General features: G+C 39.6%; 1 protein-coding gene across 7 annotated transcripts in view; it reads left to right on the forward strand.

Moving 5' to 3' along the window:
* Window positions 1-17,419, forward strand: part of CABIN1 (calcineurin binding protein 1) — a 104,642-nt gene that overhangs the window by 67,820 nt on the left and 19,403 nt on the right. For 6 of the 7 annotated variants that reach the window (XM_085075938.1, XM_085075937.1, XM_085075943.1 and 3 more), the window contains 4 exons: window positions 7,596-7,759; window positions 9,764-9,860; window positions 11,173-11,814; window positions 12,248-12,322. In XM_085075938.1, coding sequence (XP_084932064.1) covers window positions 7,596-7,759; window positions 9,764-9,860; window positions 11,173-11,814; window positions 12,248-12,322 — 978 coding nt within the window. Of the gene's footprint in view, window positions 1-7,595; window positions 7,760-9,763; window positions 9,861-11,172; window positions 11,815-12,247; window positions 12,323-13,077; window positions 13,165-17,419 lie in introns of those variants that run through there. The other variant, XM_085075944.1, reaches the window with a different exon arrangement.

Raw genomic sequence — 17,419 nt, forward strand, 5'->3', positions numbered from 1 at the left:
CCCCAGGTAACCTTCCTTCCACCAAATAATACCAATTACAGTGCATGTACGCTACTGGCTGTTTACTTTGAACCTGTGGGGAAATGGGGAGAGTCACTATAGTGACAGAAGTGTTGGGGTCTGGGTGAAAAAGATCTCAATCCTTAAACTTGACCTTCACTGGGAAGCAACAGCTTCTCTCTGCTTTGTGTTAACCCCAATTCTCTGGTTGTGCAGCACCTCCTTTAGGAGTAAGACTGAATGGTGGAGCTCAGCCTTGGCTTCCCACTGGTAGACACCAGAATTAGCTTGCAAAGTTTCTACTTGTCATTTATGTCCCCTAGCCTTTGTCGTCCTTTATGACTTAGTCGTCATCCTTTGCATTGAAAGGAAATAGTTGTTTCTAGCTTGTAACTCATCTCATCGTGAAGTGGAGCCTATAATAGCTCAGGTGAGCCACATCCCCTAAATGCCTTTTTCCCTCTGTAAAAGGTTTCTGGGTTGTACCATTAAATGTGTGTGTCTGTATCAGAGACATATAGAGTTAGATTAATGCCACATGATGTCAAAATTGAGAGTTTGCTTATGCCTTAAGGGGGATAACGCAGAAGCCTGCCCACTTCCAGGCTGATGGATGAACTGTATCAAGCTTGTTTCATTAGCTTTGAGTACCATTTGTATCTAATGCCAGACAGTCTGGTTGTAGCAGAAAAGTTCTTAGCAGAAAAATCCTCTTATAACAAGGAAGGTCCATTAGATGACACCAGAACCCCTCCCACTCTCTAGGTGTGCCCTGCTAGTCATTTATTTTGGTGCCTTCTTATAGAACTTACAGAAGTCTTCCCACATTTGGCCCCAGGAAATGTCTAAAGAAATTCAAAATTCTGGTAAAGGGTTTTCCCATCATGGCTTTCATATTCTTTCATATTCACTTTCATTAAATTTCTACAATTATTTGCATGTTAGAAGATTTTGAAGCAGTATGTGTTCTTTGGATTTCTGTGCTTTATATCCTCCCAAAGAAAAAATTCCAAACCCTTTCAGACAGGGAGGTGACATAAAACCAGTATGTACCCCAAAAAAGGATGCTGAAGTAACAAAGGCAGAATCTGAAATTCCAACATGGGTGAGGAGACACCCCTCAGTGTTTTCTGTTGACTAGATGGAAGTGCCTAAGTCTCTAGATGACTTCTGCTCTTCTGCATCCCTTTGGCAACCCTAAATTGTCTGCAAGACACAGTGAATGAAACTTAACTGCTGGTAATTTAATTCCTTTCCTAACCAATCCCTTTTTCTCTCTTTCCTAGAATACAGTTGGTAAAAGGGAGCAACTTATAGTGGAAAGATGATAAATATACTTAAGTAATTTGTTCCAAAGTCTTTTTATCAGTAACTGACCTTCCAGCTTGAGAAGTTGTCCAGCTGCCCAAAAGGGAACCTTTGTTGATGTTGGCAATAGAAAAAAGGAAGAAAAAGAATTGGTGTTCCACAACTTTATCTTCAAATCCACCTTTGCTTTAGCACCCCAGATTTGCAGGTTAGAGAAATGAGGGACTAAACAAGAGGGAGTCTGAGGACTCTTTCTTTGAGCACCCTGGAAAAAGATCCTGCCCCGGCACTGTTGGTGTTAACCTGGAAAAGCAGTGCGGGGAGCACCCACCGTGATCCAGAGGATGATGCATTATGCACACACCTCCTGTGTTTCCTGGATTTTCATGTGGGTGATGTCTGCCTGAGGCACACTAGTGCTGAGCTCCAGAGGGAATGCAGCTGTGTTATTGTTTGAGCAGAATGGCACCTTCAAAACAGGCTTTAAGAGACTGGTCTGTTGTTCCTCCTTACTTGCTTTGTCTTTCTTTCTGTCACAGCCATGAAATAGAACGGTTTCTTTATTTCCTTTCCTTACAGCCTAGTTAGCTGTTTCCCTTTAAAAAAAAAAAGTGATGTGACTTTCTGTTGACATGGTTGTGAAATCACATGGTACATGGGAACCATCTGAGTAAGAACTCCTCAAGCCTCCTGACCGGGTGAATGTAAACCTCTCGATTCTGCCTGGCAAATGGCCAAACCCAAAGCTCTGCAAAGACCATTGTAGGCCTCAGTTTCTGTTTCATTAGTTCCACCTGAACTTGTAACTCATCTTAACAAGGCATTTCTGGTTTTATGTAATTCCTTGTGCAACAAGGAAATCATTCCCTTTCCGTGCCTCCTGTGTGTATGTCCCTGACCATGCTCACAGTCTCCCAGGTGGTTGTGGCTTGAGTGTTCTTTTCATCAGATTACAACCAATTTAATGTCAAGTCAACTGTAAAATGATTGTTCTGGAAATTGAAAAGTCTGAAATTTAAGACTCCTCAAATACATTGTAATTTGAAGAGAGAAATAAGAGGTGAAAATTGTCCATTATGTTTCTTTATCAGCATATGACGATTGAAACATGTGGAGCACTTCCATTTGTCAGTATTTTTTCATGGTGCTGTCATGCTAAAATAATGTTACAGAATTCCACAGCTCTTTCAAAATGCATACATGCTGTTTGTTCATTTCCAAGTGTGTGTGTATTTAAAAGATAAGAAAATAAGGAATTGACGGTATTTGCCTTATAGACTAGGAATTGTAATCCTGCTTGTTCTTGATTTATTGAAAGGAGGTTGCTGCAGTTTTGCCCTTTTTTCTGTTTCCTTTTCCATGCTGGTAAAATATAATTTATTTATTATCATACTTTTTAATATATATTCTGTTACTGTACTATCTAATAACTATAGTTTGAAAAAGTTGGTAAGATTTTCCTGAAATTGGCTAAGTTAAGGTAAGCAAGGGTTGCTTGATGACACAGGCCCCTGCAGATAATAGTTTTAATACTCTGAATATAGCTTCTTTCCTTCCTTAATACTTTTGTACCCACTCACATTCCTGTTCACAGAGGCAGAATTGTTCCATTACATGCTGAGTAGCAGTGTGGATGAAATGAGGAATTGCAGAAGAAAAACAATAAAATTATCTGTAGAAAAGAAGAAAAGTCAAAATCAGGTGACAGAGTAAAATAATGAGAGATATGGGAGCATGTTGATTGGGTGAGGAAAGGTGGTTTAGTAATTTGCTGAATGGGGGAGGGGGCAGTGGTTTTAATGGTTACACTCAGAAGTCATGAGTCAGGCAAAGACACACTCTCCAACTTGAGCACTAAATAAAGCAATGCTTACAGAAAGAAGTGGGGATTTTCAGGGGTTTGTGCTGTACCTTCTTAGCTGGCAATAATGAAGTCTCAGATCCTGTGTGTTGAATCTGTTCAGCTTGAACCACATCCCTTTCCTCTGCAGGCACCCAGAGCAAGACATTAAAATTATATAAGTAACTAAGAAGGCAGGGCATGAGTAAAACTAGTGGTACTTCAGTATGTTGTGCTTAACCTTTGTATTAAAGCAGAGACTTTCTAAAGTTTAGGTAAGTGTGTGCTTTCCAGGGATTATACAGCTGTGCTTAGTTCAACGTCATGATTTTGAAATACTGTGTAGGTTTTTGCATTATTAATTGATGCCTTCCCTGCACCACTTCATTAGTTAGTTTTCTAGTTTTGTCATACTTTCTAGCAATCTTAAAATAATATTTAAATCCTATTTTTTTTTACTTAAGGCTCTTAACAGGCCATTACTGAGACTGACAAATGAAGAAGTGTTTGGTTTTGCTTTGGTCACTTGGAATCCAGTTTGTTGTATGTAGTGCAACTTGAACTTCCAGGACCCCTTGGAAAAAAAAAAGGATAAAAAAGAGGGAGTTAAGTAATGGGAAGTCTTTATTTGTAGCAGTGTGGGTTTTATGTGTTTGCTTGTTATATTGGACCATCTGAAGCATGACTTGCATTTCTCCATTTCGTTAAGAAGTGAAGCCATGGAGCACTGAGAGAGTAAAGTTTGATCTCTGCTTAGAAAATGGCTTACCCTGGAGCTGTGCCGTGGCAGCAGCAGCCATCCCCAGGGAAGTTTGGGGTTTGCTGGGATCTGTCAGCCTCTCCTCCTCAGAGAGGCATTCCTAAACCCCAGGGAATCCCCTCCCCTAAAGTTCTGGAGTAAGCAGCGTGCAGGAATAATAAACACTTCCTTCCTTTCTATTTTCAGTGACTGAACTAGAAAGTACCACAGTGCTGCAGCTCTGCTCACAGCACCGTCCTCTTCTGCTCACCCTCCTCCCAAGCCTGCAATTCTGCAAGGGGAGGCAGAGCAGCAATTCCAAGCTGAAAAAGAATTGTACAAGTGTCACCAAGATTATGGTAGACTGGCTCCATTATTCAGTTTCGTATTTAATGTAAAATTCAGTATTAAGTTCTCTGCAGGATTTTCTGCTCCCAGATATATTTTTCCCTAGCAGTATGTGTCAGGCTTCCCCCGCCCCCACTCTTGCAGCCTGTTTGTTTTGCCAGGAAGGCATGGAGAGCAGCCTGATGTTTTGGATCTTGAGAGGCATTTTGGAGTTGTTGGAAGCGTCTCACTCCTTCCTCTGGTTTGGTGTAAACAGCTCTGCTGGCTGTGGCAGCAGGGAGGAGAACCTTTCAGCAGTGGGAATGGTGGCCAGCAAACAGGAGCAGGCGTTGGATGTAAAATTCTTTCAGTGGCCAGAGCCGGAGCCATTTTGTCAGGTACCCTGAGTGGTGATAACCAGTAACAAAACCTTTCCAAGAGCTGGAAATGGTTGTCACAAGGATCTGCACTCCTCTGTGGGCGTACTTTCAAGAGAGATATTTCGCTAACAAATCTCAATTTTCAAGTGATAAAATAAAAATTTTAATTTTAGTCAAACTGAATAACACTTCGGGTCTTCTCCTTTGTTATATCTTTACAAGCTTTGCATTTGTATATTTCTTAAGCTTTGTTTAAAAAAAAAAAGGAGCGAAACATTCAGCTTCTTAAAAAGAGTTGCAGTGTGTGATCTGAATTCAGAAGTATTCTACCTGAAGTTTATTGATACTTAGAAAGGAAAAATTAATACCTGAAGGGCTTAGTTAAACTTCTCTTTGGGAGAGTTTTTAACAAGATATTCTTTAGATTCTGACTGAAATTGCAGTCTTAAAAGTTCAATATCACTCTTGAAATAAATTCTGATAAACTCACTTTAACATCAGTGTTTTGCATATTGCTTAATCAAATCACAGCGATAGAATGAAGATTGTTCTTACTCCTGATGGCAGATTTCTGTCTGCTTTTGGCTTGAGGCTGCCTGTAGAACAGTCAGGTATGTAACATTGGACACCTATCTGTTGCTGTTTTGCATTTATAAAGCTGCAAGTCAACACATGAAAAGTTAGTGACTTTCCTTGTAAAATCAGTCCTACTTTTTCAATTGCAATGGTAAAGTAAATTTGAACACTCCTAATGTAAGTTTTAATTTAAACTCTTCTAATGTGCCCTGTTGTAGGAAGAGAGCAGCATTCTCCAAAAATACACAACTTTGTTTCTATCTGAGGGATTTTTTCCTGGCTTTCTGGATGCAGTTTTTATACTCTGTCATTGCATATGGTTCCAATACATTATTGTAATTTCCTAGGTAGCATTAAAATGTATACACAGGATATGTGAGAAGGAGCTGCAAAATTATTTCCAACTAATTCCAGATACGGTATCTGATCCAAGTGATCCTCCTGATTCAAGTGAAGGATGAGATAATGCTGAAAAAGACCAGGAACCTACCTACACATTGGCACTGTTCCACTCCTACAGTGTACTGAAGTTGACCATAAATTGTTTTGTGTAGTTAAATTGGCTAAGTAGGTTGTTGCAATGTGGTGCCATTATGAGGCATTCACTTGTTTTAGGATTTGGCAGAAACCCAGTTTACATACGTGCAGAAAAGCAAAAAATAGCAGCTCCAGAATGTGTGTTTCATCTGTAGCCTGAAAGGAAAGCCATTGTATGGTTTGGGGGAAGAAAAAGCATCTCTATTTAAATAAAGTATGTGCTGGTTTACAGAACTGTTAACCTGCATGATCTGTATGTGCTTGTGAGCTGCTGAGCTCCCTGAGCAGATGAGCTCTCGGCCACCAGGCTGTGGGAGGTGTTTGTGGATTTTGGTTGTTGGGAATAGGAGGAAGCAATGGTTGTGCCTGGGGGGTTGGTCATGGTATGGTTTTAGGTACGTTCTGGAAAAGGGAAGCTACAAAAAAGGGTTTTAAAGAAAGCTTCAGGGAGCAAAGAGGAAGAACAGCTTTATTGTGATCACTGGGGAGTAAGAGTAGAGAGCATGAGGAAAAGCAAGAGCAAGAAAATTTGGCAGGTTAGTCAGTGCATTATATCTAGTTGAAGTAATTGTTTTCCATGCAAAAACACTGATATTAAACCACTGATATTTCTGTGGTTTTTTTCTAAGTTCATATACATCTTATGAAGTAGAACTGCAGATTCTCTGCAGACATGCAGGGGAAGGATCCATTGTAGACAGGGGGTTATGGATTTGCTTTTCTGGTCAAATGTCATTTGTGATTGCTGTAATCATTTTCTTTGCTTCCACTTTGTATTAAGTTCTGAAGAGTTTTGATCACACAGAAAGTAAAGCTAAACAAATCAAAGCAAGACCTTTAAACAAGGATAAAGCAGTAAATATTTGTATATCCTGCTCTCTGAACAGGTTTGGAAAGCCAAACTCATTCTCAGTCAGGTACTCCTATCAATGAGACTATTCTTTCCTGCCTTGTCACAAAATTGTTTACATGATCAGAGGATTTTCATCTTAGAATGCTACCACAGGAAAAGCTTCAGAACCAAGTAAAGCATGAGGAAAGGATTTGCGCTGATGCAGCAGCAGTTTTTGTGAATGGTTGTAATGTAAGTCCCATCCTAGCATGCAGGCATGGTAGTATGTGCAGTTCATTTTTCAGGTGTGGTTGACCAGGGTGCTAATAACATTCACAATAAGCACCTGAAAATAGTCTTGTTAGACTCATTAGACATGGCAAAATCTGAGCTGACTAACCCTAATTAAATTATATTTCCTATCAGTCTCAAGCCTTGCTCCCCAAAGATTCCCTTGTCCCAGAAATTTAATTAGGAGGATCAGGATGTATGCCCAAGTATTTGAATCTGCTGCTGGAAAATGGATTCTGCTGAGGAATGTGATTCTTCCTATTGGACTGTTTAGTCCATAGTGAACACTGATGATATCAAGGCACTAACCAAGTTCCTGAGAAGTTTAGTAACAAGTTGTTTGAAGATAGGAACTTGCTGTGACCTGCGTATGAGTAACAGCTTTCAGGCCAAGAAAACCTACTTTAGGTTACTCCTTATTTTTTTATGGTAGCTGAGCTTTGGCTTAGGAAGGCATGTTCATTGACATTGAAGAAAAATGCACAATATAATTTGGGCTTTGCTTGCTTTTTCTTGGCATAGTTCAGAAGCATATTTAGAAGGTGTGCTGTGCTTCTGTGAGCCTTCCTCTTTTGCTACTGGCAGGAACCAGTTGATTTCAAATCCATATCTCCCTGTCTGTGGGACCACAGCTTTTGTCTGTCCATTATTCCCCTGGCCCCCAGTGAAATTCAACATGCTGCAGAATCTGACCCATATTTTCATGGTTCTGTCCTTTTCAGTTGGATCCCTCTTTAAAGGTTTCCTCTTTTCCTTTCTCTGCAGGGAATCTGGCGCATCCCCGTGGATGAGATCGACCGCCCGGGCAGTTTTGCGTCTCATATGAACCGCTCGATTGTCCTGCTGCTGAATGTGCTGTCACAGCTAAAGGATTACAACACCTTGCTCAAAGTTTCATCTATGCTGCAGAGGACCCCTGATCAGGGAAAGTATGATAGATTTATTTTAAGCCATTACTTTGTAAAGCTTTGAATATATTTTGTTCACTGTATGACTATTTTATTTAAAGCTGTTCTTTGTTTAGGAAAAAAGTCTTTAGACAGATTCCCTCAGGAATATAGTGGAATGGTGGTTGATTTTTCTCAGGATTACTATTCTATAATATAGCCTAGCGTTTCTCTGCTTTTCTCTTGAAACTCAGAGCAGCCAGAGAGGTGCCTTAACAGGCTTACAGAGGTGTTGTGTCACGTGGAGGGAGTCACTGGAGAAACAGAGTGTCCTGGCTTGTGCTCCCTCTGCTCACTCTTGCATAAGAGCCGAGTGCAGTGCGGGAGGTCATGGCCCAGCATCCTGCCTTCCTGTAATCCTTGGTGGACTGAACAATGGTTATGTGCCTCTTGGCAGCTGATGCTATTTAAAAAGCTTATCCTGTTCAGGGGTGATCTAATTTTAATTGCATTAACCTTATTTAAGAAAAAAGAAGCTATTAATGTGAGCTATATACGGATTCGTATCAATGGGAAGACCAAAATAAACATCCAAGGAAAACACTGAAGCAACTGAGGTAAAATTCTAGTAGGTTGCCCTGTGGGAAATGTTGAAATTGGTCTCTGGCAAGTGCTTAAGAAATGAAATTTGAATGATTGATGGCAATAAGTTGGAGGCATTGAATGTTTCTTCATGTGTTTTTGAGTGTGAGTGCATGTGAATTTGCATGGACTTTGGTGTGTCTGGGAATATGTCACCACTTGTTCAGCAAACTTGAAGCCAAAAATACTTTGACTTTTAGCATATCAGAAGAACTGGACCATAGAAGGTTTTAATTCTGTCCTAAGCAAGCCCACTAGCTGCACTAAAAATATTACGTTATTTATAAGTCTAGACTGAATTCAAAAAACAAGTAATTTGACATGTTGGATCAGCCAGTACGAGCCATGGTGAGCTGGAATCGTTACAAGGAACTTAGAAATGCAGATATTCTGGGTGTGTCTGGTATATGCCTGGAACAACCCTATTTTTAAAAATAGGGAGGTTTTAGTTATTACCAAACTAATGAGGAGTCAGATGTTTATGGTTTGCTTTTCAAACAAGACAAAGATACAAAGTTACCAATTTAACCTAAAATCATACAGAGGAAATGTATGTATTAAAAATGTTGGCCTTTTGACTGAAATAGTACCCTTCAAAGTTACTTGACTTGTAGCCCTCTCATTAAAACCAGCTAATTCTGAAATAGAAATTAAGTTTTCCATCAAACTTGAATAGGTGGGATTGACGTCTGGAAGTGTTTTCCTTGAAAGCAGACTAAAATATTGTGTCACAATACACTGAAATTATTGTGCTCTAGTCAATTAATGGAAGCTATAGAGTGAATGATACAATGTTATTTTTTTGTAATACTAACCAGGAGAAAAGATACTAGCACACCCATGTTTTAGCTCTGAAAATCCTGGGTTGAAAAGCAAGTGATGTAATCAAAGAGAGAGGATTTGCTGATGTCCTTAATCTCATATGCACACTTTATCCAGAACATGAAAATCACCTGAGAGTTCAACATAGCTTTGTGTAACTATAATACTCTTTTTCAGAAAAGGGTTTGAATAAAAAGCTAGTATTTGAGGGGCACAGAAGGCTCAATACAAGCAATCTGGTTGTCTGGTTGCTCTGGGTTTGGTTGTTCGGTGTTTTCTTTTTCCATTTCTCCCCTTCCCTCTGTTTGTAGACAGTGCTGACATCTGCTTCATTTGTGTCATCTCTGATGCTTGTGGGGAGGGGAGAAGTGGAGGGAAACAGGGCTAAAGAGTTATGTTCCAATATTGTTATATTTCAGAGTGCACCTGTATGTGTTTTGTTTGCTTTCTTCTTGTTTTAAAGTTGTTGTGTTGGCATTTGCTTTTTTTTCTTGTTTTTCTTTCAATGGCCTGGTTCTTGCTGTTAGAGTCCTGCAAGCTTTTGGCAGTTAACTTCATTTCTTCTCTCTTGCTGTGGCACAGGAAGTACTTGCGTGATGCAGATCGCCAGGTTCTGGCCCAACAAGCCTTTGTGCTCACAGTGAAGGTGCTGGAGGACACTCTCAACGATCTCACACAGGTGAGTAGTGCACTTCATGGTTGTGATTTAGTAACTAGGTTTTGTAGTGCTCAGTTTACTCATTCCTTAGATCTCCTGAGACTGAAGGGCTTCATTTATAAGCACTTCCTTCTAATACCTTTTGTTTATATGCCACTACACAGAAAGTTTTCTTCCAGCATTGTTGTTTTTTGGTTTTGAAATTCAGTAACAAATACAGTTTTTGAAAATGTATTGCAGTAAGTTTGCTCTGACTGTCCTTTAAACTTCAAATACTGGTAGATACATGTAGTATACAAGAGCTTCTTTTTCAGGTGGGGTGTCCAGGAAATTTCCTTTTAAAATGAACTAGGATTTCTCTTGCAAAACAAGCTCAGACAACTAGGTGTTACATGCCTAGCCACTTTTCACTGCTAGTCCTTGACAGCACCACACTCATTATTACATATAATTTTAATCTAGATTTAGTTTTCAAAAGTCATGTAGAAAGGTAATCAGTTTCCAGGTTAATGGATGTGGATATTGGAGCTTTGCTTGGTAAGTATATTCAAGGAAGAGCTTGTTTTCAAAAGTCATGTAGAAAGGTAATCAGTTTCCAGGTTAATGGATGTGGATATTGGAGCTTTGCTTGGTAAGTATATTCAAGGAAGAGCTTGTTCCTAAGGGTTTTCCAAGTTGACTGTAGGTTTAACAAATTAAATTAAAACATCGTCAAGAACACTGGAACTCTGTGTATGAAATAGTTTGTTTATAAATCTGGATGGAAGAATTGTATTATTATCAGTTTTTGAAAGAAGAGATGATGTACTGAGGTTTTCTACCTTTGGAACATCACCAAAGTAAAGGTACAAAAATTAAAATACTATAGCAGGGTTTTGCCTACTTGATCTATTAACAAGAAGGTTATGTAAGAACAACGAAGGAAAGATTCTTAAATTTGAGGTTGATCTGCAGCTGCCAAAAGAAACAGGTTTGATTTTGATTTCAGTATGTTAGAAGAAAATTTTGTGCTATTAAAACCTTTTATTTCATTTAGTTGGATCCCTTAGCACGGGCTGAAGTAGTGAGGGAAAATAAACATTGTGGCTTCAGTTCAGCCTGAGCTGTTGACTTCTTTGTGGTGTTTTCACTTATTAAAATACTTCTAATTGTAAGACTTGTGGCCTGGATTCATTATTATTGAGGAATAAAAAAGAATTAACATAGATTAAATACCTTTTCTTCAGCAGAAGCAGTAATGAAAGGTACTTGTCAGTATTCATGGTAGTCACAGCTGTGCTCCAATGCTTTCTGATTTCAATGATAACAGAAAAGAATGACTTCTTTTATTAAGGTTTCAGAAGATCAGAGTTCCAAGTCTTCTAACCTTGCCATAGGAAGGATGACAACAGACGTCTCCAATAAAACTAGTGCTGAAGAGGGAAAAGATGTCCTTCCCAAAAAGCCAGTTTTATCAGATGGAGTAGTACATAGTACTGAAAATGGAGTAAAGGAAGTGACCCAGGGACAAATTCCCAATGCTATGGACATATTGGAAAAAGAAGACAGAAATGACAAGGAGATTAAAGAGCTTCCTGGTCCTGGTTCAGTTGAACCTATGGATCTTGATGGCTATTCCAATGACCCTGAAAAAATTGATTCTTCATGTAAACACAGTGAGCCAGACCGACTGCAGTCCGGCAGGAACTCAAAGGAGAGAGCTCCAGAGAGCCGGACTCCAGAACTTTCTTTGGAAGAGTTAAGTATCAGCTCAAAACACCAGCAGCAGGCAGCTAAAGGAATAGTTCAAGCAGTACCTACAGAAGAACCTGTCCAGAGGTCAAGCAGGAAGAGGAAATTACTTGAGGATGTGGAGTCTGGAAAAACACTTCTGCTCGATGCTTATCGAGTATGGCAGCAAGGTCAGAAAGTTATGGCCTATGACCTGGGCAAAATTGAGAAGATCATGTCTGAAACGTACATGCTGATTAAGCAGGTATTGTATCATTAATTGTCATTTCTCTGTGTGGCCTCAGACATGGTTTTAGGATAACAGGAGTTGCTAAACCAAGCAGTATGAAATTGGCCCTATATCTGTTTAGAATTTGGGGAGATAAACATTTCCCCATTCTCTTGACAAGACCATTGCTGGGGATGGGGACTAGGACCCTCCATGTTTTGAAACTAAATTTCTGAAATTACTTTAGAGCTGTAGTACCAGTCATGTGGTATTTGTTCATGCTAAATGTTAGTGTGAGTATTTATCTTTGTATATATACTTCTGAATAACTTGAGGTCAGCTTTCTGCCACAGAAGTGCTGCTTATCCCCCTTGCCTCCATGCTCTACATCCGTATTTCATCTCAATTTAATTAGATTTATAGATGAGCTAAGTAATTGTGGCTTCATTACTTGTGATTCTGTGTTCAGGTGGATGAAGAAGCAGCACTTGAACAGGCAGTCAAGTTTTGCCAGGTGCATATGGGAGCATCAGCACAGAAACAGGTAAGCTCTGAAGCATTTGACTGCTGCTAACAAGATTTTATGAACCTGTACAGGCAAATCTGTTGCTGAGTGTCTGCAGCACTCAGAAATACCTACTTTCCTTGTATTGTTGTCATCTAAGATAAGTTGGGCTACATTAGTAGGAACCCTTTTTTAGGGTTATTGCTACTGTTTATGTTAGGCTTGAAGGGTAGTTTTCATGCCCAAAAGCTGTTGGGGAAACCCCAAACCATTTCCAAATTGAAATATTTGTGGCTCACTACAATTTTCATAATGTCCATGTCATACCCCAGCATCTCATGGATGGTAATTACTTCTCTCTGCTCCCTAAGGGCTACAACCTCATCAGCTCTTCCCTTGCTAACATTGCACTCTGCTTCAGAGATATCAGATAGCTTTTCTCTCAACTTGCACTTTTGAGAACCTGATTTTAACTCTGTTATAAACAAGCTTGTAATTTCTAGGTTTATCCAGCAAACAATTATAGAGCTTTAAAGGGGTGGTTATTTCTCAGTCCTGAATGTGAAATCAAAGCCAAGAAGAAAACTGGATGAATGACATGTTTAGTGGTATTCATTTTGCAGCCCCAAAGTATTTTCTAGATTTGTATTTTCCATAATTTTTGTTGAGTTAAAATGTTCTTTTGTATAGTGCATCTCCTAGCAGAGTAATAGGAGAGGATGTAAGAGAAAAGGTAGGTTTTTTTCTTTATTAGATTTTCATGGAAGTAACTTTCTCCAATTGGTGCCCCTCAGGAAGTCAGTGAAAGTGTTCCATTGAACTATAGAAATGAACAGAAATGTCAAGAGAGGTATTTATTCTGGTAGAAATGTTCACTTGCTTGTAGTCTGGTATTTAAGGTTTTAATTTTTTTTTTTAACAAATAAATGTTAGCTCAGTATGGTACATCTTTTTCAGTTTATTTTGGGGAAAAATAGACGTCATCACACTGGTTTATGACTTCAAAATAAAAAGAATTTGCTAATAGCTTATTTAAAAAGTGATGTTACTGTTGCTTTTTTGGATGTGTTCACCTTTTGAAAAACCACTCACCAAATCCTCGTGTATCAGCCCAGTTCCTTGCTGGGCTTTCTTGAAGGTTCTGGGAATGTGATTGCTATTCCAGCTCTTCCAGCAGTTAGTGGTTACTCAGGCATGTGACAAACCTGCACACAAACTAATCTTGAGGGTAGACACAATAGGTGAGCTAGTATTTAGCAGCACTGGAAGCAATAAGATTTCCTGTTAAATCACTTGAAATAAAACATACCCCTTAACATGCTGCACTTGGAAGCTTGGAAGCTTTCCCTTTTAGGAAGCAGTCCCAGCTAACGAGGTTATTACATCCTGCAGTCTCATTTTCGTCTGCTTCTAGCAGGATCTTGCAAGCCGTGTGAAGCTGCTTGTATAACACTATGAATTAGTGTGGAGACACAGGAATAGCCACTCTTGTAGACATCTGTCTGTTTTTGACAGACTGAATGCTGTTTTATTTAAAATTGGCAAGTATTTGCCTTCTGTAAGCAAATGATGTCATGTGTAAAGCTGCCGCAGTCCAGGGAAATGCTTTTTTCCTGGATAGTTTGAGTGGGTTTGCAGGGCCTGAAGACTGTGGTTCTTCAGTCACTTATCCTAAGAAATTGATGGTAAAAAAAAAAAAAGTGAACACAAAATCCACCGTGATATATGTCTTTCTCAGCTGGCTGTTGTATTTTACAGTTCCAGGCGTTACATGGTTTCTTTATGAAAGTTTTCACTTGCTACTAAAATTAGGCATTACTTAAATTCTGACTTTCAACTTTCTTCCAGACCAGTCAGAGTATCTAACCTAAATATTTAACAACCATTTAAAATCTACTTCTCTGCCTCTTTAAGCACAAACAGGAAACAATAGAGCAGTCAGAAAGCGGAACTGGACAAAGTGGGTCCTTACACTTTTGTGATGAGATGTAATCTTTTTAATAGCTTGGCAGTGCTGTAACCCTTTGCCTTGGTTTCAGAAATCCTCTGTAGCTGTCATGAGTGGTGCAGTGTTAACATGTTTTGAGCTGATGAGAGGCACATCGTCTTCTACAAAGTCAGCTAAATACAAGGGAAGTGGCCTAGAAGGGTTGGCTTCCAGCTTTGAAGAAGGCAGAAAAAGGCAGTAAGTTACAAGTAAACCTTGTAAGTTCCAGTGGTCCTGGAGAACCAGAGAAATTTTGGCGTGTTTTCCACTGAGAGATACCAGCAATTGATATAAAATTGTATTCTCTGTAAGTTGCTGGCACATTTCTTTCAGTATTCAGTATTAATACTTTTTCCATCAACTTCAGCACATTTTGGTTCACAATTTACAGAGTGGTGGTGCAACATTCTTGAGTGCTAATATTAATGCTGTTGTGGAGAACAGGTGTGGCCAAAAGTAATTCCTCCACTTTTTGTCCTTTTCACTCTAAGTTCTTAAGTGTGAGTAAGACTTTTGATATCCACATATCAAATGGGCTGAAATTGCTATCCAGTCGTGGTCACTGGATAGTAGTCAACTAAAGTTACACTAAAGAGGTTAATTGACTTTCTGGTCAAGCAGCATTTTGAAGATTTCTTGTTCTTTTCTTTGATTTTTCTGTCTGAGAATGTTATCTAAAAGATTTGCAGAGATCCTGAAAGCAATCAGCTATTGCTCTGAGTTATATTTTTAGTCTTGCCAACTGTGATTTTCATATGAAATTAATGGTCCCTGGAAATGGAATACGAAGGAGGCCTTGTTGAGGGAGAATGAAAGATTGAGGCAGACTAGTTTGACTTTGAAGTAGCATTATACTTAAATATGTGGTCCTGAGGACCAAGGAGGGGACATGCTGGCAGAAAGCAGTTGTAAGGATTCTGGATAATTAGAGAATTCCTAATAAGCCATTCTACTGTTTGCATAAAATTGCTCTTACTAAATTCTTCATTTTATACTGTTAAGGACATATTGACATGGGAAAGTTATTGCAGTATAAGCCAGGATGAAGCTTTGTACTGCACAGAATATTCTATAAATGCATGTGGAGATACTTCAGTTTAAGAACCCATCTGTCTTCTTTTATCCTGCAATCTGAAAAGGTATTTTTATTACTGTGGACTTAATATTGAATTCCTTAATACTAAAATTACAGCTTTCACCAGTGTTAAAAGTCACAACAGGTAAAACTCTGGGGTTGTGTGTTGGGGTATAATGTATCACTAATCCTGAGAACTGAAGTTATATAAAACAAATAACTTAAAACATTGTGAACGTCAGCATTGCACACTGGGCTGGATTTAACATCCCTAAAAATAAGAGTGTTCAGAGGCAAAGTTCCAAAATGCCACTGAGTCTCTGGTCCTGTGTTACGACCCCTGAGAATATGGGACTCTGTGGAGAAAGCCCTAGTAATGGGTAGCGTGGTAGGAGCTGAAATTTCTATTGGCTCTTCAAGGTATAGTATGTCATCTAAATGTCATGAGAAGGGGCTATTTCAACATTGCTGAGTTATTTAAGACTCACTGCTGCCTTAGCCAAAAATCCTTGCTCTGGGACCAACTCCATCCCTGAAGTGTCAGGGAGAGAAAGGAAATTTTCGACTGCCCTTTCCTGCTCCAGCTGCCAAGCCTTGAGCTCTCCCTGCATGGTTCTGACTGATTAAATTTTCCCTTTCACCTTTTGCTTCACTCACCTCTTCCGAAGTAGCACACCCATGACCACCTTCTCCTGTTGCTGGTGCCAAACTCCAAGTGCTTCCCCCATTTCCCTGTCTCAACCTCCAGTCAAAACTCATCAGCGGATTTCAGTGTCAGGTCTAATTAAAATTAATGCTTCATGACGCTACCACCAGAATCAAAACAATGAGTTTTATTACAAACACAATCAGGTTATGCAAACGAGCTGTGCCTTTCAAGCTCCTGGCGGGATGCCAGGATGATTTCATGAAGTCTTGCTGCTACTGTAATATAAAAGTGGTAGTTCCTGAGAGAAGGTGCTGTTTTAGTGCTCTTACTGCCCTCTTCTAGTTCCAAAACAGGTAACTGGGATCTTGTTTTCTCCTTCTGCCAGTGTGTACCTCTTCCCAGGGCTGGTAATGAATAGTCTTAATCCACAATCTCGTACTGAAGAATTTTATGGGATCATTGGTGGGTTTGGTCTAAGGGGGCTGCAGCTGAAACAGTCTCTGTGTTGGACCTTGCAGTGAATGTGATGTTTTACTTGGAATAGGAAAAAAGTTTCGTCTGTGAGTGAAGCTAGAGGGCACTCCTGTGGGTTTTTCCCCTTCTGCTGTGGAATGCAGTCAGCACTGCAGTGACATGGGCTTTCAGGCATTTTTCTTCAAGAAGAAAACTTGAGAGTGACTTGTTTGAACTGCCTTGGGTGTCTAGAGCGTTTTCTTCTCGAATTCTCACATTAAAAAACCCCCACAAAGCAACAAACCACCAAGCTGTTCTCTTCAGGAAACAGCTAAAAGCCTTCTGTAAAGGCACTTTGCTGGGAATGGGAGGAGATTAGGAGAATATTAAATAATTAGAAAATAATCATCTTCTACCTCATGTGTTTTCTCCCCCTTTTTGTTCCACCCACATGCTGCTAATTTTCATCTTTTCTTTCTGCACATCAAGACGTCAGAGACTGCTTACAGAAAAAGTTGTTTTTCCTGAGTTGTCTGTATGCTTTATTAATGCAGCAAAGATGACAAGAAGGGAGGGGGAAGGAGGAGGTGGGGATGGGGGGGGACAAAAGGACAAGCTCTTTCATGGTCTCCTACCAAAGGGTGACCATTTTGTTCAGTGTTGCATTTGCCAGTTGCCATGGCATCCCCCTCTCACTCTATCCTGGAGGTGTATTCTTGATATAATTAACAGCTCTCCTCCTTCTGTCTCCTGCAGAAAGCAATCATTAAGTGAACATGAAGGAAAGAAAAGACACTTTTATCTTTTACTTTGTATATTAATGTTTTTCATCCTGCTACCTGATCTCTCTTGGTCCAATAATGATATTTTTGTGTATGGAAGGGTTGCTGGAATATGACTGCCTGTGTAGAGCAGGACATTAAGCCCCTGCATGCATTTGTGTAAGTGGGGGATTTAGTTAGGCTAGAGTTC

Source organism: Lichenostomus cassidix, chromosome 15 (assembly GCF_008360975.1).
Source record: "Lichenostomus cassidix isolate B80296 chromosome 15, HeHo_3.0, whole genome shotgun sequence".
Lineage (NCBI taxonomy): Eukaryota > Metazoa > Chordata > Aves > Passeriformes > Meliphagidae > Lichenostomus > Lichenostomus cassidix.